Here is a 27101-nt window from a genome sequence, read left to right as displayed (position 1 = left end):
CTGTTACCTGACAGATCGAGATAATGGCGACTGATACACATCCAAAAACAAACAATTCATCGGTTTCATCATGTCATATGATGTGATGTATCAGTGACACGTTGTTTCTATCAAACTGAAAGTGATAACGTTACATTATCACCACGAGACGTTATGTAATTATCACAATTTTATTTATTTCAGATGAAAGGATATTGAGTTAATACCACTACCTAACCATGGAGTCTTTGACTGTTTCAAAGAGAAGTTGCGATCACAGCGGTAAACCAAATATTCGGGACACAAGAAGTGCACCCAGTGAATCTGTTCGCTCCACCAAGGAACTGCATGTTTTGGAAGAGGAGGATGAGGGATACGAGGGTGAAGATGAATACAGGGAAGATGCTGCAGACACTGTTAAACCTCAGATTGAGAACGTGAACTTGAGTGGTCAAGAAGATCGACCTGCAACTGCTGAGAGTAGCCCAAAGTCTCTTAGAATGCCAGGAAGTCGCGTAGAGAGTGTTTGCTCAAGGTATGGAAGCTCAACAAAGTATGACAGTCGCCCCAGCACTGGTACCAGAGTGACAAGTGCACAAGGGGGACGAAGGGTGAGTAATCTGATGTACGCACTCATACACCACTTTACAGAGCTTTCATAACTTGGAGGTACAACAGAGTATGTTTTCCTTCTCTGCCTTCAGGAAGAATTAGTCTATGCCCGAGAACTGAAATATGTTTAAGGACATTTCTAGGTAATTTAGTATTTTATTCGGCTACCAATTGCTCATTTACTATGAATCCACTACAGGTGTCTTGTCGTGTCACAAGGAAGACCGGGTCCGATTAAAACCCTTAGGCAGAACTGACATTTACAGACAATATCATTTTGGTCTTATGAATCCTGTTTATTTCAAAGAGTCTGCAAAATATTCCTATACAAAGCCTTACATTCTGATATACAATTATATGGTTTTGTGTCATCCTTGTAGTTTAGTGTCATCCCTGTAGTTTTGTGTCATCCCTGTAGTTTTTGTGTCATCCCTGTAGTTTTGTGTCATCCCTGTAGTTTTGTGTCATCCCTGTAGTTTTTGTGTCATCCCTGTAGTTTTGTGTCACCCCTAGTTTTGTGTCATCCCTGTAGTTTAGTGTCATCCCTGTAGTTTTGTGTCATCCCTGTAGTTTTGTGTCAACCCTCTAGTTTTGTGTCATCCCTGTAGTTTAGTGTCATCCCTGTAGTTTTGTGTCATCCCTGTAGTTTTTGTGTCATCCCAGTAGTTTTGTGTCATCCCTCTAGTTTTGTGTCATCCCTGTAGTTTTGTGTCATCCCTGTAGTTTTGTGTCATCCCTGTAGTTTTGTGTCATCCCTGTAGTTTTGTGTCATCCCTCTAGTGTAGTTTTGTGTCATCCCTCTAGTTTTGTGTCATCCCTCTAGTGTAGTTTTGTGTCATCCCTGTAGTTTTGTGTCATCCCTCAAGGGTAGTTTTGTGTCATCCTTGTAGTTTTGTGTCATCCCTCTAGTGTAGTTTTGTGTCATCCCTCTAGTGTAGTTTTGTGTCATCCCTCTAGTGTAGTTTGTGTGTGTCATCTAGTGTAGTTTTGTGTCATCCCTCTAGTGTAGTTTAGTGTCATCCCTGTAGTTTTGTGTCAACCCTCTAGTTTTGTGTCATCCCTCTAGGGTAGTTTTGTGTCATCCCTCCAGTTTTGTGTCATCCCTCTAGTGTAGTTTTGTATTCCAGTAGACTGGTAATACTCATGCAGTCTCATCATACCTGGGGTTCACAGGGACAGAAACATTTCAAAATTTCCCACTAGACCACAGGACCAGTGAGTGGACAATAATTAGTGGTCCTGTCTGTACTTCACTGGTTCAAAATAACATTCATAGATTTACTTAACTATCAAGACAAAGTGTAATAAAGAAAAGGAAAAAGACCAAAACTATCAAGACAAAATTCATTGGCCACAGTGCATTTAGTGGCCCTGATGAATTTTTACTAGCCAGGGACCACAGGACCTGCATAAATTTTGCACACTTAAAGGTTCACTGTTTCCACTTGTTATGGTTTGTCTATAGTGTATGTGATCTGGTCATTGTTAGTATCATGTTGTTTGTGAATTTACAAAGTAATCCAGCTCATACAGGTAATACACTTCATGTGCATTTCGTCAGAGGAGAACAGTGTGTACCAAATCAGATTAATCAGTCAAGAAGTAGAAGAAGTATCTCACTTCTGCCGCACTAAGTGTTGAGTACCGCACCTGTTGGGAAACATTGATACAGCCTGCCCCTCTTGGGCAACTTACAGCCTGGACATGGGTCAGATTAATGGATAATAAATGAAACTGGGGACTGGGGAATGAATATACAATAGCAGGATACGGGATGACCAAGAGGGTATATAACTACTGTGGTACAAGATGACCTGTTGCCATGCATCACGACGACAGACAGAGTGTTGATGTTGTCTGTGACCCTGTTGCCCAGTAGCTTCTTGTGGAGGAGGTGTCATCATTATTGCCGCAACATAGATCAATTTCACTGGAATGTTTTGTGATATTTTTGTCTCACATATACTTAGTAAAGCAGTGTTTAACACAACCAACATTGTTGAGTATATTTCATACAAAGCCGATTTATGCTAGCAGTAACTGTATTGACACACATGTGCATGACTTGGAAGTGTTTGGTCTCAACACAATAGACACCATATTAAGTGTGTAAGCTATATTGTGAAGGTGTATAAGTGGTGGTCATTGCTGACCAACAGGAGAGCCCTCAAGTTGGGATTTAGTTCAATAGGGTTAACTGGTTGACCTCCACCGACCCCCGCTGACCTGAGCAGACCTGACTATGGAATTACAAGGCCTTTACAAATAGGGCTACTTACAGGTTTAATTACCATTACAGATTGTTGTTAGTGCTGAATAAGTCTTTTCACGGTTATGCGTGACGTTTATTGATCCAAATATTTGATAAGTATTAAACTTTCCTCAAGGCGTTAACACACAAAATAGAACTGATGTGAAGAAAAACCGGAGCGTTGCACTGATCAAAGACATCTCTCTGATAATAAAGACTTCTCTATGAAATGAATGTATAGTATATGTTCACTATATAACCATGTACAAGGGATCCTGAAATTGTCAAGCCTAAATTTGGTCACTGAGATGTTATTATAGTGACTAATTCAGGACAGCCATCATCCAAATATTTATAAAGTCCAAAAACTATGTAGTCAAAACATGTGAGACTTTATGGTAATTATTTAATCTGCATTCTTAATCCTTATCACTACCGCAGGGTACATTGTCTTGTCAACCACCCTGTACCACTCTGTCACTGTCATTAATTATTGTATATGACATTTATAGCCTTAATTGGTCATCCCCCTTGGCTGTGTCTGCCATCACATCAACTGGTCAAGGAAGTGCTATTGTTTCTCTATCTGTCCATTGTTGAGTCGTCGCCTGTCCATTGTTGTCAAGAACTGTATATATATGCTTACATCTATATTGTCAAGGAGTCCGGTATTCCGACTGTCTGTGTAGGGACGACCACGAGCAGAATAATGATGCTCGTAGGAAACGCCCTGGGGTTGAGCAGGAACTCCGCTCACCTCATTCTTGTATACTTGTTTGCCATGTCTTGTGTTACCAACTAAAGAAGTTTGAACTCAACGCATTCCTTCATCTTCATCAACATGTAGCTTGTTTAATTCCAAGCTTGTTCCCCAGTTGACCATAGGTACGCGTTGACAGAGACATGCACAGATGATTGTCAGTGACACATGAACAGATGATTGTCAGTGACACAGATGATTGTCAGTGACACATGGACACATTATTATCAGTGACACATGAACAGATGATTGTCAGTGACACAGATGATTGTCAGTGACACATGAACAGATGATTGTCAGTGACACATGAACAGATGATTGTCAGTAACAAATGAACAGATGATTGTCAGTGACACATTAACAGATGATTGTCAGTGACACAGATGATTGTCAGTGACACATGAACAGATGATTGTCAGTGACACATGAACAGATGATTGTCAGTAACACATGAACAGATGATTGTCAGTGACACATTAACAGATGATTGTCAGTGACACATGAACAGATGATTGTCAGTGATGCATGAACAGATGATTGTCAATGACACATTAACAGATGATTGTCAGTGACACATGAACAGATGATTGTCAGTGATGCATGAACAGATGATTGTCAGTGACACATGAACAGATGATTGTCAGTGACACATGAACAGATGATTGTCAGTGACACATGAACAGATGATTGTCAGTGATGCATGAACAGATGATTGTCAGTGATGCATGAACAGATGATTGTCATGACTACATGAACAGATGATTGTCAATGACACATGAACAGATGATTGTCAATGACACATGAACAGATGATTGTCGGTGATTCATGAACAGATGATTGTCAGTGATGCATGAACAGATGATTGTCAATGACACATGAACAGATGATTGTCAGTGATGCATGAACAGATGATTGTCAGTGACACATGAACAGATGATTGATGATTGTGATTCATGAACAGATGATTGTCAGTGATGCATGAACAGATGATTGTCAGTGAACAGATGACAGTGACTCATGAACAGATGATTGTCAGTGATTCATGAACAGATGATTGTCAGTGATGCATGAACAGATGATTGTCAATGACACATGAACAGATGATTGTCAGTGATACATGAACAGATGATTGTCAATGACACATGAACAGATGATTGTCAGTGATACATGAACAGATGATTGTCGGTGATTCATGAACAGATGATTGTCAGTGATACATGAACAGATGATTGTCGGTGATTCATGAACAGATGATTGTCGGTGATTCATGAACAGATGATTGTCAGTGATGCATGAACAGATTATTGTCACGACTACATGAATAGATGATTGTCAACACTGCGTGAACAGATTTTTGTGAACATGAAAGTGAAGTAAGTTTGAATAAGATTCTTTTCATGAACTGTACCTACTCATACAGCTCTTTATGATACAAGATGCAGTCTACTGACACCATGGCCTGACAAGCTGTCTTTCTGCTAACATTCAGACTTGCTCTGTCTCGACAAGGAGTTGTTCACTTTCCTGGAGACAGTTACACATACTGGGTTTTCAGCCAGGGTTGTCGGGAGGCACACACCATCCAAGTACCGTTTATGGTGTTATCAGTGTCTGGTTAGGGTAGTTACTGTCACCAAGGTCACATGTGACACGTGACGCTTTCACCGGGTCTCGGTTTGGATCTTACTCTGTTGTGGATAAAATAATCAATATTGTAGACTAATAAACCTTTTACTTAGGGATAGATAATGTCAACTCAATAAAATCTATGATTTAAAGAGCCCATATTAAATCTCATGTTGAAGTTTAACAATGAACAAAGACAGTATTATTAGAATTGCTGATATGTTAATTAAAGAACTTGTGATTGATCAGTGAGGCAGGGGGCAGCGTGTAGCAGGCTAAGCTTGTGGTGGTTTAATCAGGGAATATACTTAATCACTGACTGGCAGAATATTGTCACAGTGAACAATTCTGATATTTAACTTATTAACTGGTTAAAATGTGACTAATAAATGTCTGATTGTAATGATTTTAATACCAAAACTAATTGGCCTGTTGTAACTCCAAAAGCTAGGGTCATACAAATGACTGTATGGAGGGGAGCTGCTGTCTACACGCACACAGACTCTCAATACTTATGGTATATTTTATCTGTAATTCCACTTTCAGTATTTGACATTGCAAGGTTTCTATTGCTGTTCCGTTCAATCAATTTACATTATTGCATTCACATGTTTTATTTTACATCGATCATGATTTTCAATTACGTCAGTCCGTTTGGAAGATTGGAAGAGTAAGATAGTCAGCTAGACATGTCGAGCACCCAGACAAGCTGTCAAGTGGACTTTCTTTTGTATGCTTATTACTGGATGTTTGTGTTGCTGACTTGCTTAAATTATCATAACCAATTTGATGATTAATTCGTATAAACAATGAAACTGATAAGTTACTGAGAATTATTCATAGTCTAAATGTCTGTATCTATCTTATATAATTCTTATTCATAATCAATCGTCAGTCAATTATCAATTTCTTTAATAATATTGAAATTTCAACCAATTTCTGACACTAGGTGTTAAGTCCGATTTTGAAAGTATGCTACATTGAGAATGTGGAGGTATTAGGTGTCGTGTTTGCCTTGAGCCATAGAAACACAGGATTCTCGGCTCTAGTGAAAGATAAAAGGCCATATTTAATCTAGGGATTACACTATTTCTCCATATTGGCGTGTTTGTAAAAGTGATTGCGATGTTTCCCCGGTGAGCGCAGGTCACACTGTGTTAGGGCAGTGACACACATTATGATTCATCATGGTGCCTAGCAGTAAATGTTGGTCGACCTACTGCTACCTACTTCGGACAGATTCTCACACCTTGTAAAGATCCTTTATATCTTCAATAGGCATTGAGGTTCCGAGCTGCGATATACTTGTATGGCCTGATTGGCAGCTAGTTTCATGGTGTATTCAGAGACCAGGTTGCTGAATGAAATTATCAGTGAATGGATCATGGTCTATTTATCAGCTGGTGAAATAATTTCTGTAATTGATGTGACAAGTTCTTTGAGATTATAACTAGTAAGTTGAAGTCTGATTAGTGGAGACACTTTTTGTGATACTATCTGATCACAACCCATATTTTTGTTGTGGCCGCATTCCAGCAAATGTTTGCACATACAGTAAGCTACAGTTGTAACCAACTCAAAGGGACTACTACTATCTTATAACCATATAACCATAACCACTATGCACATTTCAACTAATATATACAGCAATTGGCCCCCCTGAGTGAGAGAGTTCAGTTTTATGCCGCTTTTAGCAATATTCCAGCAATATCACGGCGGGGGACACCAGAAATGGGCTTCACACATTGTACCCATGTGGGGAAATGAACCCGAGTCTTTGGCGTGACGAGCGAATGCTTTAACCACTAGGCTACTCCACCACCCCTCAAGCCCCCCTGAAACAGTTCCTCCTATACATCCGTTCGTTCTTTACAAAATCCACTGTAATCCTTTACACACTGCTTTCTCCAGCTGACCTCAGGTCCACAGTTGAGTTGTATTATTTTCACTAGATGCTACAGACAGACTGTTGTACATAGCAACTATGGTTCGTATGGAGTGCCGTTAAGTTCAAAATACACCACGTGGTATATAGTTACTAATAGGGCTACAACGATTCGGTTCAGTTCATCAAAAATTTAATGTGACAACTTAGTTTCGATTTTCGATAACCTTTATCACTATTTCGATTCGATATTTCAATATCTATTTTAATTATTTCCTCACAGCCAGAACGTGCAGTTTCAAGTGCTGAAATAAGGTCAATAAACATCATAGGTTGACGCCGGGCTAATTATCCAATGAGAATTGTTGTTAGTAGACATCACCAATTTGACTATGCTTTTCACACTAAAAAAGCCTACTCTTAGAGTTAAATGGAATCTGATGTTTCTACTTGTATGAAGAATCAAATCAAGGTCTGGGTGAATCGTTGTAGCCCTAGTTACTAAGGTCACGATGTGGCACATAGAATTGTCAAATTACAGAGTTGTTTTCCAACTTTGAACCTGCGTGCATGTCATTGTTGTTCTATCTCATCAACAGACTGAGTGGATTCTTTAGGTAAAAGATGATAATTTGCCAAACATTTCATCCAATTTACATAAACTGTAAAGTTTATCAGTCTTGTAGCCCATGTCTGACAGTCAAGTCTTGTAGCCCATGTCTGACAGTCAAGTCTTGTAGCCCATGTCTGACAGTCAAGTCTTGTAGCCCATGTCTGACAGTCAAGTCTTGTAGCCCATGTCTGACAGTGAAGTCCTGTAGCCCATGTCTGACAGTCAAGTCTTGTAGCCCATGTCTGACAGTCAAGTCTTGTAGCCCATGTCTGACAGTCAAGTCTTGTAGCCCATGTCTGACAGTCAAGTCTTGTAGCCCATGTCTGACAGTCAAGTCTTGTAGCCCATGTCTGACAGTCAAGTCTTGTAGCCCATGTCTGACAGTGAAGTCTTGTAGCCCATGTCTGACAGTCAAGTCTTGTAGCCCATGTCTGACAGTGAAGTCTTGTAGCCCATGTCTGACAGTCAAGTCCTGTAGCCCATGTCTGACAGTCAAGTCTTGTAGCCCATGTCTGACAGTCAAGTCTTGTAGCCCATGTCTGACAGTCAAGTCTTGTAGCCCATGTCTGACAGTGAAGTCTTGTAGCCCATGTCTGACAGTGAAGTCTTGTAGCCCATGTCTGACAGTGAAGTCTTGTAGCCCATGTCTGACAGTGAAGTCTTGTAGCCCATGTCTGACAGTGAAGTCTTGTAGCCCATGTCTGACAGTGAAGTCTTGTAGCCCATGTCTGACAGTGAAGTCTTGTAGCCCATGTCTGACAGTGAAGTCCTGTTACCCATGTCTGACAGTCAAGTCTTGTAGCCCATGTCTGACAGTCAAGTCTTGTAGCCCATGTCTGACAGTCAAGTCTTGTAGCCCATGTCTGACAGTCAAGTCCTTGTAGCCCATGTCTGACAGTCAAGTCTTGTAGCCCATGTCTGACAGTCAAGTCCTGTAGCCCATGTCTGACAGTCAAGTCTTGTAGCCCATGTCTGACAGTGAAGTCTTGTAGCCCATGTCTGACAGTCAAGTCTTGTAGCCCATGTCTGACAGTGAAGTCCTTGTAGCCCATGTCTGACAGTCAAGTCTTGTAGCCCATGTCTGACAGTCAAGTCTTGTAGCCCATGTCTGACAGTCAAGTCTTGTAGCCCATGTCTGACAGTCAAGTCTTGTAGCCCATGTCTGACAGTCAAGTCTTGTAGCCCATGTCTGACAGTCAAGTCTTGTAGCCCATGTCTGACAGTCAAGTCTTGTAGCCCATGTCTGACAGTCAAGTCTTGTAGCCCATGTCTGACAGTCAAGTCTTGTAGCCCATGTCTGACAGTCAAGTCTTGTAGCCCATGTCTGACAGTCAAGTCTTGTAGCCCATGTCTGACAGTCAAGTCTTGTAGCCCATGTCTGACAGTCAAGTCTTGTAGCCCATGTCTGACAGTCAAGTCTTGTAGCCCATGTCTGACAGTCAAGTCTTGTAGCCCATGTCTGACAGTCAAGTCTTGTAGCCCATGTCTGACAGTCAAGTCTTGTAGCCCATGTCTGACAGTCAAGTCTTGTAGCCCATGTCTGACAGTCAAGTCTTGTAGCCCATGTCTGACAGTCAAGTCTTGTAGCCCATGTCTGACAGTCAAGTCTTGTAGCCCATGTCTGACAGTCAAGTCTTGTAGCCCATGTCTGACAGTCAAGTCTTGTAGCCCATGTCTGACAGTCAAGTCTTGTAGCCCATGTCTGACAGTCAAGTCTTGTAGCCCATGTCTGACAGTCAAGTCTTGTAGCCCATGTCTGACAGTCAAGTCTTGTAGCCCATGTCTGACAGTCAAGTCTTGTATGTCCCATGTCTGATGTCAGTCAAGTCTTGTAGCCCATGTCTGACAGTCAAGTCTTGTAGCCCATGTCTGACAGTCAAGTCTTGTAGCCCATGTCTGACAGTCAAGTCTTGTAGCCCATGTCTGACAGTCAAGTCTTGTAGCCCATGTCTGACAGTCAAGTCTTGTAGCCCATGTCTGACAGTCAAGTCTTGTAGCCCATGTCTGACAGTCAAGTCTTTGTAGCCCATGTCTGACAGTGAAGTCCTGTAGCCCATGTCTGACAGTCAAGTCCTGTAGCCCATGTCTGACAGTCAAGTCTTGTAGCCCATGTCTGACAGTGAAGTCTTGTAGCCCATGTCTGACAGTGAAGTCTTGTAGCCCATGTCTGACAGTCAAGTCTTGTAGCCCATGTCTGACAGTCAAGTCTTGTAGCCCATGTCTGACAGTCAAGTCTTGTAGCCCATGTCTGACAGTCAAGTCTTGTAGCCCATGTCTGACAGTGAAGTCTTGTAGCCCATGTCTGACAGTCAAGTCTTGTAGCCCATGTCTGACAGTCAAGTCTTGTAGCCCATGTCTGACAGTCAAGTCTTGTAGCCCATGTCTGACAGTCAAGTCTTGTAGTCCCATGTCTGACAGTCAAGTCTTGTAGCCCATGTCTGACAGTCAAGTCTTGTAGCCCATGTCTGACAGTCAAGTCTTGTAGCCCATGTCTGACAGTCAAGTCTTGTAGCCCATGTCTGACAGTCAAGTCTTGTAGCCCATGTCTGACAGTCAAGTCTTGTAGCCCATGTCTGACAGTCAAGTCTTGTAGCCCATGTCTGACAGTCAAGTCTTGTAGCCCATGTCTGACAGTCAAGTCTTGTAGCCCATGTCTGACAGTCAAGTCTTGTAGCCCATGTCTGACAGTCAAGTCTTGTAGCCCATGTCTGACAGTCAAGTCTTGTAGCCCATGTCTGACAGTCAAGTCTTGTAGCCCATGTCTGACAGTCAAGTCTTGTAGCCCATGTCTGACAGTCAAGTCCTGTAGCCCATGTCTGACAGTCAAGTCCTGTAGCCCATGTCTGACAGTCAAGTCTTGTAGCCCATGTCTGACAGTCAAGTCTTGTAGCCCATGTCTGACAGTCAAGTCTTGTAGCCCATGTCTGACAGTCAAGTCTTGTAGCCCATGTCTGACAGTCAAGTCTTGTAGCCCATGTCTGACAGTCAAGTCTTGTAGCCCATTCCTAAGGGATAAGGTCCTTTTACAGCTGCTTCATGTAGTCTCTACCTAACCAGTCAAATTGAATCTGAAAAGACCATTGATTGATAGCTTGCCCACAGTGTATTTCACACTAGTGGTTGATGGACTATAATTTGATCTTGATGTGGAAGGAAGTAGTCCTTTATTGTCCTTGTCTTGAGCGTGAGCGTGTTTATTGTCCTTGTCTTGTCCTGAAAGTCAAGCACAGTCTTCCTGAGGCAAGGTCACCACTAGCTTTTGTCAGAATCTAGTTTCCATTTTGCCCTTACAGGCCAAGTTTTCTGTGCTAAAATGGACTGACCCGGGAGAAGACAACTGCACTTATCAAGCATCCAATTTTTCAAAATCAACATCTCTCATCCAATAACGTGGTCATTGCTTTTCTAATATGGGCTGAATTGTTTCTCAAGATTATGTAAAACAATCTCTTTTATTGAAGAAACCTTCCTAATCTTTTAATGGTTTGAATATCTGTTACAAAATCTCATCAATCTCATATGAGCACCGACATCTTGCTACCCATTAAGCTTAAAAAAACCCCACTTAATTCCATTTGGTAGAGCAATGGCTATAAAACCGTTAAGACTACATGAAATCTTTGTCCCTGGTAATCTAACAAGCAAAATGCTCTTGCTGTGACCATTATCATAAAAAATAAATCAGTGGTCTACACAACAAATGTTTTAATGTTTCAATACTTTTTTGTAACTTCCCAGATGAGAAAGCAAATGTTTTAATGTTTCAATACTTTTTTTGTAACTTCCCAGATGAGAAAGCAAATGTTTTAATGTTTCAATACTTTTTTGTAACTTCCCAGATGAGAAAGCAAATGTTTTAATGTTGCTTTTTGTAACTTCCCAGATGAGAAAGCAAATGTTTTAATGTTTCAATACTTTTTTGTAACTTCCCAGATGAGAAAGCAAATGTTTTAATGTTGCTTTTTGTAACTTCCCAGATGAGAAAGCAAATGTTTTAATGTTGCTTTTTGTAACTTCCCAGATGAGAAAGCAAATGTTTTAATGTTTCAATACTTTTTTGTAACTTCCCAGATGAGAAAGCAAATGTTTTAATGTTGCTTTTTGTAACTTCCCAGATGAGAAAGCAAATGTTTTAATGTTTCAATACTTTTTTGTAAATTCCCAGATGAGAAAGCAAATGTTTTAATGTTGCTTTTTGTAACTTCCCAGATGAGAAAGCAAATGTTTTAATGTTTCAATACTTTTGTAACTTCCCAGATGAGAAAGCAAATGTTTTAATGTTGCTTTTTGTAAGTTCCCAGATGAGAAAACAAATGTTTTAATGTTGCTTTTGTAACTTCCCAGATGAGAAAGCAAATGTTTTAATGTTTCAATACTTCTTTGTAACTACACAGATGAGAAAGCAAATGTTTTAATGTTTCAATACTTTTTTGTAAATTCCCAGATGAGAAAGCAAATGTTTTAATGTTGCTTTTTGTAACTTCCCAGATGAGAAAGCAAATGTTTTAATGTTTCAATACTTTTTTGTAAATTCCCAGATGAGAAAGCAAATGTTTTAATGTTGCTTTTTGTAACTTCCCAGATGAGAAAGCAAATGTTTTAATGTTGCTTTTTGTAACTTCCCAGATGAGAAAGCAAATGTTTTAATGTTTCAATACTTCTTTGTAACTTCCCAAATGCAATCCCAATGCTTGTGTGTACACAGTAGAGCCGACCATTTGACAACCAATCATAACAAAATGTCAAACCCTGGGTTAGTTCAGCATTACAGTTGACGCCCTTACAAGGTTGTCATTTTAGTTATGGAGGCACCTGTACACAGTGAGACATCAACTGTAATTCCTGTTGAGGTAAGATTTCAACACTGGGTTTAAGTTCTAAGCTGTGTGTTATCTCAGGAATCAGGGACATAGTGTGTGACTGCTGCTGTGACATAGATCAATGGTGAATGTTGCCAAACACTGATAAACTCCCAAACACCTCTACATTGTTGCTAAAAGATGGATTTCCGCAACCTGGTATCTCCATGAAATCTGAAGCACGAGTTGTTGCGTGACTTCACTGATCAATACTGGTTGTTACACGGCCAATGAGAAACTGATTCCATTTGTTGCCATGGTGATTTTGTCAACAAAGTGACATCTTCAGTGGTAGTGTACAGTTAATTTTGTGTGGTTCTTATGTGGTGCTCATGAAGAGTGTTCACGCTGAGCTCGGTTTGGACAATTCATCAACAATGTTTGTATTTTCTGACTGGAAAAGTAGTGGTTGTTGAAATTTTGTGAACATTTTGTACAAATCAGAATTGTAAATTATTGAAACTGTTTCCATGGGAACATGGATTACACAGTATTATGCCAGAAACAGAAGATGCATCATGTGATAAATCCAATTCTTGGAAATTATTGGGGAGTATAAAGTTGAAAGATGTTCGGAAGGGGTTTGATGGCATTTTTGACAAATAGTTTGTAATAACTGGTCGGGAGTGATGGCCTGGTTTTCGGCACGTGAAATTTATGACAGAAATGTTGGAGTCTACTTGAGCCAGTGAAGGATCGGACAAGTCTGTGCATGGTTGATGTGAGGAGAGAGTTAATGGACCTATCACTAGATATATTGCCGTGATTTCTACTCCCATTGATTTACACACATATGTGGTGGACGTGAGTTAGGCTTATCTCACAGTGGGATGTACGCACAATCCTCACAGCTCATCATAAAACTGACAGTGTAAGGAGCGTGTTCGAGACTTGCCAGTGTATTGAGGATCTACAGTGCTCAATAGTTTCAGTTACCACACTATCTGGTACTACTTAAATTGTTCAATTGTTTACAATTTGAGAACTGTTCTTTGCCGTGAGGACATCTCGTTTGCTGGAATTTGAAGTAAAAAATCCATCTGTTCCAAATTCCATCTGTTGATGGATGTTTCTTTGGAACTTAATGTGATTTTCTGGCCACCTGCATTACTGACTGTTCATGTGAATGGATCATGAGTTTTGTGAATGTACTTTCACACTGGATTATATCTATATGTGATGTAACTGAAGCAAGATAGGAAACTGATGTCAGTATTGAGAGTAGATCATGGTGTCCGTTATGACTACTTGTCCAAGCAGATATTGTAAAATTGTAGTAGCTCAACCAGCCGGTCGTCAGGAAAGTCACAGTTACTTCAGCCATTTTCCCAAGCTCTGTTGAACTTCTTCACTCTGACTGAGCTGACATGACAGAAACTTGTTAGAATATTGTCAGGTATCTCACTCTCCTGATGGTGCTGCTGTGTCCCACAGAATCACTGTGGTTGTTCCCTGTTGATCCCTCCTTACATCACCCTGGATCTGTGTGCCGATAATCTGGTTCCAAACAATCTCACAAAGACAACAAACTATGGAATCTTTGTCTCACCTGAAGTCTGACCGGATTGTAATTCTACGAGAACGAACATTTAAACGTACACAGCAGGTATACAAGGTATGTAGATAGTGTTGTGTTGTTGAGGTGATGACACATTTTTCATCCATGGACTGGAGCTAAAAGCCACAATCAGGAAATACAACTTTATTACTTCCTGATGGCATCTCAGATGGGTTACACAAGTGACATGCATGAATCCAGCTTGTTATCCCTGAGCAGTTGGGTATATAGTCATCAACTCATCTGTCCATCTGTCTGTCCGTAACAATTTGTGGCCAGATCATTACTAACAAGGTTTCTTTCATAAAATTTTACACATTATTAAAAAGACATTTTTGTAACAAGAATGGCCTCGTTACTAAGGGAGTTTTGAAAGAAACATATTCCACAACTTTCGTTTAAACTCAGTTCATAATGGTGTGTTTGGCCAGACAATGTCTTGCAGGTATTCTTACATTAAACTTTGCAGACGGTGAGACCAGGTTTGTCAACTGGGGCCTTTTGTATACAGCGCTTTCTAGAATTTTTAGGTTTCTTTATTATCATATATACAAGTCTGACTTTGACTCTGTTCAGGAAACTTTAGACACAGAGATCAGGTTGTCACAGCTGGTGACTTTTGTTTTAGGGGGACTTCTAGAATTGCAAGGAGTTTGACTTTGAGTTTAGTTCACAAGGATGTGCTTTTCCAGAGCATATTTCCTAAACGACCAGTTGTCTCCAGTGCCCACACACAATCACCACATTGTAAACTGGGGATTCTGACTATTAACATAATTTCAGTTATTGTGTGACATCCTTTATCTCATGTATTTGCAAGGATACACAGATACAAAGTTCTGAATCCCAATTACATGGTATTTTGATAGATCAGTAAGTTCTTGAATACTGACAGAATAGGTAGGAATACTCACATCAAGTTGGACAGAGCCCTCTTGTAGGACTTGCACCACTGATGACTCGACTTACATGTTTGAGTAAATGCTCACTCACTCACTCACTCACTCACTCACTCACTCACTCACTCACTCACTCACTCACTCACTCACTCCACTCACTCACTCACACAGTAAACGGTGGGTCATGAACAGACAAAGCACCACAGCTTACTGTCAGGAAAGAGGCTTGGCTGTAGCTTTGGATGTTTGATCCAAGAAATAGATCTGGCAGTAGAAGACATACCTATGAACATAGATTAGGGTCATATATCTGAGTGTTTGACTTTCTGTTTATTGCAACAATCATTGAGATTTATGACTTCCTCCCCTGCAGCTGGTGTGTGTACCTGTCCAGGGTGTGTGGTGTATGTACACATGTTACCTGTAGGAGCTGTCAGTGTGTGTTTGTGGCTGTGTGGAATTGTATGTATAATAACAGATGGGACAGAAACACAGTGGAGGCAGGGTCCTAACTTCTGGCTTCATCTGAAGACTTAAGGGCAACTGTATGACCAAACATATTCAAAATTATTTATTGGACAATCTTCAAAATGATGACACAGCTATTTACTTCAGTGTAGTTTGTTACAAATTTTGAATTCAAAAAGTTGAACACTTGTATTAGAAGTTTGTTACAAGTAGTGAAACATTTTTGTTACAATGATAATACTGATGAGAAACATGAAGATATTAAATCCGATTTTACAACATGTAAATGCACTTTTGTATCATTTTGTGTAATACATGACACATTAACATACTGATATTTAATAATCATGTTATTCAAGTAAAGTACAAGATGTGATCAGGAAGGCTCAAAGATTTCACACAAGGAATACATCACAGTAATGTCAGCGAAAAACATTATATACAATATTGTCAAATGTACAATCATAGTAAATAAAAGGAGAATACTTACCTTACCTTGCAATATGATAGTGTGATCACATTACAAATTATGACAGTGTGAAATGGTGAAATGAGTAATGATACATCACATTATGATACAACTGTGTGATCACATTACAATACAGTAATGTGGATGACTTATGATACACTGAACAGTATGAACATGTTATGATACTGCGAATGTAATGTGCAGATACTTTGATGGAATGTTAAATGTCAAGTCAATATACATCAAAATAAAGTCACATGCAAATTACAACTGATATCAGCAATTATTTCCACTTGCTCCAGGATATAAACAATTGTTTGTCACAGGTAAATACAGACTGATATCCCCCATGTTGATATAATCAATGCTGATCTGACAACCTGGCGGATGTTAGCGCCATGTATCGACCAGGAAAAACAATCTGTGGAGTTGGTGGTATCCTGGACCCCGTGGGGGCAGGAATTGAGTGAGTGTTTTATTGTTCTTATACGGCATCATTGTGATCCAGGGATGTAATCAGAAACCTGAACCTTGGAGTGTGAAGCCTGGAGTTGTGCTGGGCTGAGATTTGATTGGTGACGAAAACAACGCCATTATTGTTAATGTCATTGATTTATGTGTACATGTGAAGGATCTTAGTGGTGTGGAAAGTGGTATACATCAAGAGTTGATGCTGTCAATGTAGCGGCACCGAAACATAATACTGTTGTTGTTCTGTAATATTTAATGTTGTTGTGCAAGAACCTTTGTTGTTGTGCAACAATTGTTGTAGCTACACAAGGCTTAAAGATTTCTTTCAATCTTCTGTCACTCACCTTAGGAGGGAGTGAGTGAGTTTAGTTTTATGCCGCATTCAGCAATATTCCAGCTACATGGTGGCGGTCTGTAAATAAACGAGTCTGGACCAGACAATCTAGTGATCAACAACATGAGCATCAATCTACGCAATAGGGACACGATGATATGTGTCAACCAAGTCAGCAAGCCTGACAACCTGATCCCGTAAGTCATCTCTTACGACAAGCATGGGTTACTGAAGATCAATTCTAACCCTGACCTTCATGGGTCCATTCCCATGTATTCATCCCATGCATTTGCATCAGTGTCTGTCAACATCACATCAGAAAATACTGGGCATGTTCTAGTCAGTGATGATGCCTCAAATTGTTCAAGGAGATCTAATTAGATTATTTATATGGATGCTATTTAAAATACCTCAGTATTTGTGATTGTTATTCACCCTTTGTTTTGGAAACTGTTAAATTGCAGACAGTTTCTTTTCATGAAGGATATATATTAAATGCTTGCTATGTTACGGATGTTGATATAGTAATAGTAATCGTCCGCTTATATGGCGCGCTCATATCCAGGCACATTGCCTGCTCACGGCGCTAAGTACATTAGTGAGTGATATAGGCTCACTAGATGTTCCACAGTAAGACTGCAGTCTAGATCAACCCAAGAGTCTTTGCTGAGTTAGAGAATGCTGCATTGAGTTGCCTGCCAGGTTGTCAGTAACAACCTCCCCAGCTTCTCCAACTTGGAACTGGTTCCAACCTGTAAACACTCTGTCATTAGTTATTCATTATTCTTCAGTATTTGTGCCTAACTATAATAATCCAAGGTACTCGCAGAGTTGATGACACTGTTAGGTACACAGGGTAAACAGACTGAGGCCAAGAACTGACCCTTGATGAACACCACTTTATGTTACATCATCAACACAGACTGACTGCATTGACAAACAATGGACAAGAACCACTAAAGGACTTTTCTAGTCTTATCTGAGGCTGTCATTTGAAACAGGAATGCGTGGGTCAGAGTTTTTTCTTGTACTGAAAATAATGACCCTCACCTAATGCTTGTCATATTCACTCTTGCCCCTTCCTATGTCCTTGTAATTGTTTTCATGTCTCGCCCTGAAAAGAGAAAACACAAAAGAATTTTTATATATTGTCATAAAATGTCTGTCTTTGTTTAGTTAGGATCTAGTTGACACAAAGTTGGTGAGGAATCCATCCTTAATTCCTGATTTGCATTTCAGAGAACAGTTATTTGAACACTTCTACCAACATGCAGGCCAAAAAAAGGCAGGGGCAACATTTATTCAGATTATTTTAATAGGTTAAACGGTCAGGTCACATGTACGAGTCATACATCAGCATTGTGACTGTCTAATAACTTCTACAGAAAGTATGTCAGTCAGAATATGGAGCTGACATGGGGTATAAAAGGTATTTTATCTTGATGACATCAGCTGTCACCAGTTTCATTCCACTCATGGAATATAGGCCCTGGTGTACAATGATCTCTATCTAACCGACACACATTCTTTTCACTTATTTGTTTGTATGATTGTGGGTTCAGCAATTCATATAGCACTCTCCAGTCCTGAATAGGCCCAGCAGATAGTCATGTAAAGTTGATAGATAGTTAGCACTTTGGTTGTGTATATACGCTTTTAGCTGACTGAGTGCTGGCGTTTGTTGTGTTCAGTCGTACAGTAAAACTTCCACACTACTGATCAGCTCAACTGACTCTCTCTGAAGAACATCACAATCATGAAATCATTTTACGTTTTGCGTGTTGTTACTTAATATTTTACTTAAAATATTTCATAATTTGTTCATAAGATGTTGATACTCATGTCGTAGAAGTTATTACATTTCCCATGTCATATAGAAATGACGTGATAATCAAACACTCGGATACAAAGCAACACTCTGATCAAAAAGGCAACTGATAAAGAACCACTGCTCAGATCAAAAACACCACACTCTTCTGATTAATTATGCAATGCAAAGCCTTTTTTGTCAACCAGACACCCCATTCTCTACCAAAAATATGTCTAGCTCACACCATAATTTCCAAGAGGGCCATATTTTAGTCAGAATTTTGAATTCCTGTGGTATGTTTTGTCTGTCAGTAGGTCATGAGGTTAGCTCCATTCCTCATCTTTTAATTTGTGTCATACATATTGAAGAAGGTGATGGCGGTAGATGGTAGTCCCTCTCAGCCAGAGTAATAGCTCCAGTACACCTAGTGCAGACCAGTCAGTCATCCTCAGTCTCACATTTAGATATCTGTTAATTATATATGTGGGAGCTACAGACTCAGGCCCAATACCTGGAGCCCCTTGATGACGCACAGTTTGACGCGGTCAGTAACGATCCTCTACAACCCCGCAGTACAGCCATTTATACACCAACATTCAAACACAGCTCACCATGATGTCTTCAAGCATAACTCATTGCACAGAACATCTTGTAATGATTTGTTTTATTTGTAGATTGAGAAGATCATCCCTGAATGTGATGAAAGCGTGTTGGCCATTATCTTTTAATTGTTTTGTGCTTATCATCACCACAGGATAGAAATCCCATTGTCCTTAATTATCCATGAATATTTAAAGTCCCTACTAAACCTTCTGATGGTCATGTGATGATATTCCGGTTAAAGTGCTAAGGAATGGGTAATTGATCTGTATCATTGATTATGTCACACGAAGTCAGTTGTTTGGGATAATGTTAAATAGACAGCTTTAAACCATCTTCAACTTTGATGTTTTTGTTTGTGCATAATTATTAGAAACCAAACTTAATTGAGTGAGTGAGTGAGTTTAGTTTTACTCTGCACTCAACAATATTCCAGCTATATGGCGGCGGTCTGTAAATAATCGAGTCTGGACCAGACAATCCAGTGATCAACGGCATGAGCATCGATCTGCGCAATTGGGAACCGATGACATGTGTCAACCAAGCCAGTGAGCCTGACCACCCGATCCCGTTAGTCGCCTCTTACGACAAGCATGGGTTGCTGAAGGTTTATTCTAACCTGGACCTTCACGGGTTCAAACTTAAGTAACATGATGATGCAAATGAGGTGTGATATTTGTTGAATTCTAAAGAACTCGGTAAATATTTGAGTTATGTGTATGGAATGGACACTGAATAAGCAAGTGCATGGTTCTAGAAGTATTGCCTCCACAGCAAGCACAGGGTGGTGGGGTAGCCCAATGGTTAAAGCATCCAATTGTCATGCTGAAGACCCGAGTTCGATTCCCCACAAGGGTACAATTTGTGAAGCCCATTTCTGGTGTCCCCCACCATGATGCTGCTGGAATATTGCTAAAAGTGGTGTAAAACTAAACTCACTCACTAACTCACAGTTGTCACTGTCATCACTATTGCCACGCTGGGCCACCTCCACCAACACTGTTTCATCAAGGAATGTACCTGTGAAGATCCGGGTTAGATTTGATCTTCAGTAACCCCATTCTCTTCCCACAGAGGTTACTTGTCATATCTTCCTACGAACCTCTGTTCTAATACGACCCTTTCATGGTGCTAGTGTTCAGGATTCGTGATTGGTTGCAATTAGATTTAGTTGTGCAATCAGCGACGTTGTTTCAAAAGTGATCATTCGCAAGGCCTCGGTTATTTCCGTATGTTTCGGGAAAACTAGAACCTATTTCCCTGCGCGATGCGCAAACGTTTCTTATAGACAGACCTCAGTCATGCAAATGGCGGATACATGGCGTCTCCATCGCCCTCGTTGACAACGGACAAGCTAGCCATTAAATGTCTTGTGTGTCACATCAACACAAGTTCCTGGCAGAGGAGGGATATTTGTGACCCAACATTTGCTTGAATTAGTCAAGTTGATGTAACACGTGTTCTGATTGGACAGAAAGAAGGGAGATAATTCGTGTTGCGATTTTTTTCCGCTAGGGGATTTTACGAGAATCGGGAAATATGACCGTATTAGAACAGAGGTTCGTAGGAAGAAATGACAAGTAACCTCTGTGGGAAGAGAATGTAGTAACCCATGCTTGGCATAAGAGGCAACTAACGGAATCGGGTGGTCAGGCTGGTTGACACATGTCATTGTTTCCCAACTGCGTAGATCGATGTCATGCTGTTGATCACTGAATTGTCTGGTCCAGACTCAACCGTTGTCTTATAGCTGGAATATTGCCGAGTGCGGCATAAAACTAAACTCACTCATAAAGTAATGACACTCTGATAAACTGGAAGTGCTTTGCTACCTTTCAAAGAGTCCTTTCAGAGCTCAGAGTCGATGAATTCTCTGAGGGCCCTTCTGTAATTCTGATGTATGCAAGTACAACACCTGAATCAGTAGCACCTCTATATATGTGGCAGAAAATAGAAGGGTCACCAAAGGGAAGGGGAGACATTTTCATTTTGTGATGAATCCCTACTAAATACTGGAATAAACCACAAGAGGTTGAGTATAATCAATGAATAATTCCTGTTTTCATATAGACACATGCTGGTAATTGGTCTGTAAAGTGAAAGTCAGCCATACCCATTTTCTTCAGGTTATCTCCTGTCAAATGAACATGCTGCAAAAAATGAAAATAATAAGGAAATCTTGTATATACACAAGTTACCTATAGAGTGAGTGAGTGAGGTTAGTTTTACACTGATTTTAGCAATATTCCAGCAATATCACGGCAGGGGAAAACAAGAAATGGGTTTCACATATTATCTTGCCTCACACATAAATGTCGTTTTCTGATTGGCTGAGCGCTCTCCTATTATTTTCAATGTACCCCACTTACAAGCGAGTAACATTTTCTATGTACCCTGCTGGGAATGCCGAACTCATTTGGTACTTCGTAGTAGTAATTCTTTATCTCGAATAACATTGAATCACGTATGATGTACGGAAATTACCAATGTTTTGCGAACGCAAATTGATGGAAGGGAGATAACTCTAAAAAAATCTTTCTTGTCTTCTTGTAGTCTGGTATTCCATACTATGATCTGATACCTGTGCTTGAAACAGTTCAAAATTACCATTTAGGAGTTCGGTAAGATAAATACGTTGTTCACTGGTCCCTCGGGGCGCATGGGTTGATGTACACTCGATGTTTCTTTATGTTCCCCTCGACCTTTGGGCTCAGGGAACATAAACAAACATCGAGGGTACATCAGGCCATGTCCCCCCTCGAGACCAGTGAACAACTTATATTGTACCCATGTGGGAAATAGAACCTGGGTCTTCGGCCTGACAATACTAGGAGAAACGTGTGTATACACAGGTTATTAAGAAAATACTTGTTTATATACACAGATTACCAAGTAAAACTTGTATGTGTACACATTTTACTAGAGTAGACACAGTAGACACGGTATACCCGCAGTATGAGTAGGACTGCAGTATTTTGCCTTCAGTTCGGTATATCATAATGCAAACCAAAAATTCGGTGTTTACGTACCATCATTTCTGTCAAGTCATAAATTGACAGTTCATTCAAAATAACAAAGATTATGGTTATTGTTTTCGATGTTATTAAACAATGTAAGGTTTGGCTCTTGTTGTCAGTTTTCTGCATTATGATCGTATCTCACATTCCGAACCGAAACGGACCTAACCGAAGGCCTTGTACCGCAATACGTACCGTACAGTGGTAAGAGCATACTGTTTCACCTCTAAATTTTATTGAAGAAAAGTTGTACATGTGTACAAGCTACTCATTAAAACTTCTATATGTATTCAAGTTACTCATTAGAACTTGTATCTACGGACGTTATTCAGGAAAACTTGTATATATACTCATGTTAAACTTATACTGACTTATATATACATGAATAACATCTATACAGGTTACTTAAACACAAAGAATTATATACTGACAGTGTACATTATCAACATACATGCCTGCATAGGTTTCCTGTTAACAAACCACCTGAAGATATTTTACAGCAGTTTGTTACAGCTGTGGTATAGTGCAAGCAGCTTTGCTGTGACTAGGGACAGTGTGTGTGTTGAGAGGAATGTTTGGCCCACAAAGGGACTTACCCCGACATGACAGCGGATTGATTAACACTGGGGTCTGCCGTTACCATGATCAGCCAGATTACGTACCTCACTGATAGGAAGTACACCTATATCTGACACTGTAGCGTGGAAGGGAGGAGTCATCAAAACTCTCATGACACTCTCGAAAATACTCTCTGTATTTAAAGAGGGGAACTCTTTTAAATGTTTTGTTTGAATTTTGTTGAAGAGAATTTCCTGATTTAGTGTGGTAGCTTCATGGAGGTGGTATCGACTGTGTTTGTAGACAAGTTGTGTGGCTGATTTATTCATTGGTGAAGGAATCTCATGCTCTACGGATGTAAATACGACACTGAGTGGTACGCATGTCTTTACTGATATTAGGAATCACATTTTGAAGCAGATGAATATTCATGAATTTCACCGTGAATCTAGATAGATTAAATCCCATGCTTGAAATGAGGACTGTGGATAAGAACGTATGAAGTGAAGAAAGTGAATGATGGTTAAAATATCCGGAACTGAAATTGTGTTAAGCCCACCGAGAGAGTGAATTATTAGATTTGATTAGTTGGCAAATCATTCTGCAAGGACACAGTAAGATAGAGTGAATCATTTCACTGACTTGGAATACCTTCTCACTGGCAAGACCACATAAAAGAATTTCACTGACATCATGTTGGCAACTTTAAGTCCCCCCAGTCCAAGAAGGGTAAGCATACTTAATATAGCTCTTTATTAATGTTATGTTTACAGATGTATGCTTGGTTTACATGTATCAAATATGTGTTTGTATATATTTTCAGATATTTTACTTTGTATATAAACACACTTGATCTTCCTTGTAATGATGCATGATGGTAAATATTGTTGAAACCATTCTTCTACAGTTGACTCAGAATACATATTTACGCATTATATTCACGTGGAACAGACTAGTTCAGCAATAGTGTTATTACACACATAATATTCACGTGGAACAGACTAGTTCAGCAATAGTGTTATTACACACATTATGTTCACATAGAACAGACTAGTTCAGCAATGGTGTTATTACACACATTATGTTCATGTGGAACAGACTAGTTCAGCAATAGTGTTATTACACACATTATGTTCACGTGGAACAGACTAATTCAGCAATAGTGTTATTACACACATTATGTTCATGTGGAACAGACTAGTTCAGCAATAGTGTTATTACACACATTATGTTCATGTGGAACAGACTAGTTCAGCAATAGTGTTATTACACACATTATGTTCATGTGGAACAGACTAGTTCAGCAATAGTGTTATTACACACATTATGTTCATGTGGAACAGATTAGTTCAGCAATGGTGTTATTACACACATTATGTTCATGTGGAACAGACTAATTCAGCAATAGTGTTGTTACACACATTATATTCACGTGGAACAGACTAGTTCAGCAATAGTGTTATTACACACATTATGTTCATGTGGAACAGACTAGTTCAGCAATAGTGTTATTACACACATTATGTTCATGTGGAACAGACTAGTTCAGCAATAGTGTTATTACACACATTATGTTCATGTGGAACAGACTAATTCAGCAATAGTGTTATTACACACATTATATTCACGTGGAACAGACTAGTTCAGCAATAGTGTTATTACACACATTATGTTCATGTGGAACAGACTAGTTCAGCAATAGTGTTATTACACATGTTATGTTCACGTGGAACAGACTAGTTCAGCAATAGTGTTATTACACACATTATATTCACATGGAACAGACTAGTTCAGCAATAGTGTTATTACACACATTAAGTTCATGTGGAACAGACTAGTTCAGCAATAGTGTTATTACACACATTATGTTCATGTGGAACAGACTAATTCAGCAATAGTGTTATTACACACATTATATTCACGTGGAACAGACTAGTTCAGCAATAGTGTTATTACACACATTATGTTCATGTGGAACAGACTAGTTCAGCAATAGTGTTATTACACACATTATGTTCATGTGGAACAGACTAGTTCAGCAATAGTGTTATTACACACATTATATTCACATGGAACAGACTAGTTCAGCAATAGTGTTATTACACACATTATATTTTGCGACTTTTGTGGCTGATTAAAGACAATTGTTCATGATCTGGGCCTTATTAAGGAGGTCCAATGTGTGCAGCCCATTTCTGGTGTCATCTGCCGTGATATTGCTGGAATATTGCTAAAAGCAGCGTAAAACTAAAGTCACTCACTCACTCACCCTTATTAAGGATCATTGTTCATTAGTTGTGCCTGATTAAGGATCATTGTTCATGATCTGTGTCTCATTAAGCATCAATGTTCATTAGTTGTGTCTGATTGAGGATCATTCTTCATGATCTGTGTCTCATTAAGCATCAATGTTCATTAGTTGTGTCTGATTAAGGATCATTGTTCATGATCTGTGTCTCATTAAGCATCAATGTTCATTAGTTGTGTCTGATTGAGGATCATTCTTCATGATCTGTGTCTCATTAAGAATCATTGATCATGATCTATGTCTGATTAAGGATCATTGTTCATGATCTGTCTGATTAAGCATCATTAATCATGTCTCATTAAGAATCATTGTTCATGATCTGTGTCTTATTAAGGATCATTGTTCATGATCTGTCTGATTAAGGATCATTGTTTATGATCTGTCTGATTGAGCATCATTATTCATGATCTGTGTCTCATTAAGAATCATTGTTCATGATCTGTGGCTAGTTGCGTGTCCACCACCCCGTGGGTGATGTTGTTGTTCTTGTTTTCAGTCACTTGTTTGACTGGTCTAGACTATTATTTCCCGGCAGCTGTGATATAGCTGGATTATCTGTGACTGCAGCATAAAATACCAGGGACTCACACTGACTGATTGACTCACTCACTCACTCACTCAGAAGTGTGATGCATGTCACACCTGACAGATCTAAGAATCATTAATCTGGACGAAACAAATTGGATCAGTCTCAGTGATTCATACTCCCCCTTTTATCTCACATTAACACAAGACATAATTCTCCAGGCTTATACCTTTCAGTGAGGGGCTTAGTAATTAAGTGGGTTTCTGGAACAGAGGGAGAGAAGGTTTTGTTGGCTGTCTACTGAAGAGGAAAGCTTTTTGTCCAGAGATCAATTGGCCATAACCAGTATAAAGTCAGCTCAGTGATCCAATATCAAGTGAGCTAAGTGATCAAACATGGGTCAGTCTGCTAGTTTAATATTGGGGTGCATTTGGTTCTCAGACGCGATATGGATTCGTACTTTCGGAGCTGTAATGTATGATTAATCAGTTTCATTTGAAGGTTAAAGCCAGTGTTGTGCTGTCTAAACAGTTGTATACACTTAGTATTTCATTTATTGGATGTGTGATGGTGTGTGTAACAGTTAGACTTGGTTAAGAGTTTATCTGTCTTTACTGGAGAACTGACTCACGATTTGTACAAACTTCATCTGGCATGAATTACTGTGTCTGCAGTTAAATATATTGATTTGATACTTCCCGGTAATATGCCGGTAATATTTGACAATGTCAGTGTGTAGTCATTAAAGTATGTTGATATTAGTAGATTCATATCATTAGGAGTTCACTGAAACTGAAAAGATTCGTTATTTAAATTTTGACAGTGACATAGTTACATGGTCTTTGTGTATATATGTACAGGTGTGTGGTTTCTTGTATATATGGTAGCGGTGGATTAGTTGTTGATGAACAACACAACCGGGCTAAACATGACATGGTGACTGTTTCATTTACCTAAAAGTGTTGTCTTGGAAAGTTGACTTTTTCCTTGCAAGTGTGGAGTGAAACCTGTGTTAGAGAGGCTGACTGCACCAGGGCCCAAGTTGTCATGGCAGGTGAGTCTGTAGACACAGATCAGGATACTACTTGCCGAGCCACACTATAGTTAGGGTGGCACATGGAGGATGTTCATGTTCACAGATTTGTCCATGTCACCTTAGGTAGGGTCAGTTGAAATATAAAGCAGATTTGTGTTGCTTGATAGATTCTATATGTATTTTGTGTTATTTCAAGTTGGCAAGGAGTTGTGAGAGTAGATTAGTGGGAAAACTTTCTTCATGAGGAAGTCTGTGAAACAAGGCCACCAATATTTTCAGAAAACTTGTGTTTGTAAACCCCATGATGATGATGATAATGATGATGATGTTATAGAGACACTGATGACTTGACACAGGGTGCAGGCTGTTGCATTATCAGAGATCATAGAATAGGTCTCTGGCATAATATTGCAGAAGAGGAAATAATATGGTTGAGGGACTGAGTGACAGACCACATCTACC

The 27101-nt window shown here is 39.6% G+C and overlaps 1 protein-coding gene and 1 long non-coding RNA gene across 7 annotated transcripts in view; both read left to right on the top strand.

The window, feature by feature from the left end:
* LOC124286970 (leucine-rich repeat-containing protein 74B-like) overlaps positions 1-27101 on the top strand; it is a 72042-nt gene that overhangs the window by 363 nt on the left and 44578 nt on the right. For 3 of the 6 annotated variants that reach the window (XM_046723428.1, XM_046723425.1, XM_046723426.1), the window contains exon 2: positions 184-590. In XM_046723428.1, the coding sequence (XP_046579384.1) occupies positions 219-590 (372 nt within the window). In that variant the 5' untranslated portion in view covers positions 184-218. Of the gene's footprint in view, positions 1-22; positions 591-12509; positions 12577-12874; positions 14201-27101 lie in introns of those variants that run through there. The other 3 variants (XM_046723427.1, XM_046723430.1, XM_046723429.1) reach the window with 3 other exon arrangements.
* Positions 17304-26859, top strand: LOC124286971. The gene is made up of 3 exons (XR_006901161.1): positions 17304-17382; positions 18237-18238; positions 26847-26859. It is a non-coding gene; the product is annotated as an uncharacterized LOC124286971 (long non-coding RNA).

Source organism: Haliotis rubra, unplaced genomic scaffold, assembly GCF_003918875.1.
Source record: "Haliotis rubra isolate DU_JTF1 unplaced genomic scaffold, ASM391887v1 Scf397, whole genome shotgun sequence".
Classification (NCBI taxonomy): Eukaryota; Metazoa; Mollusca; class Gastropoda; order Lepetellida; family Haliotidae; genus Haliotis; species Haliotis rubra.
This window is presented reverse-complemented; position numbering and strand designations above follow the sequence as displayed.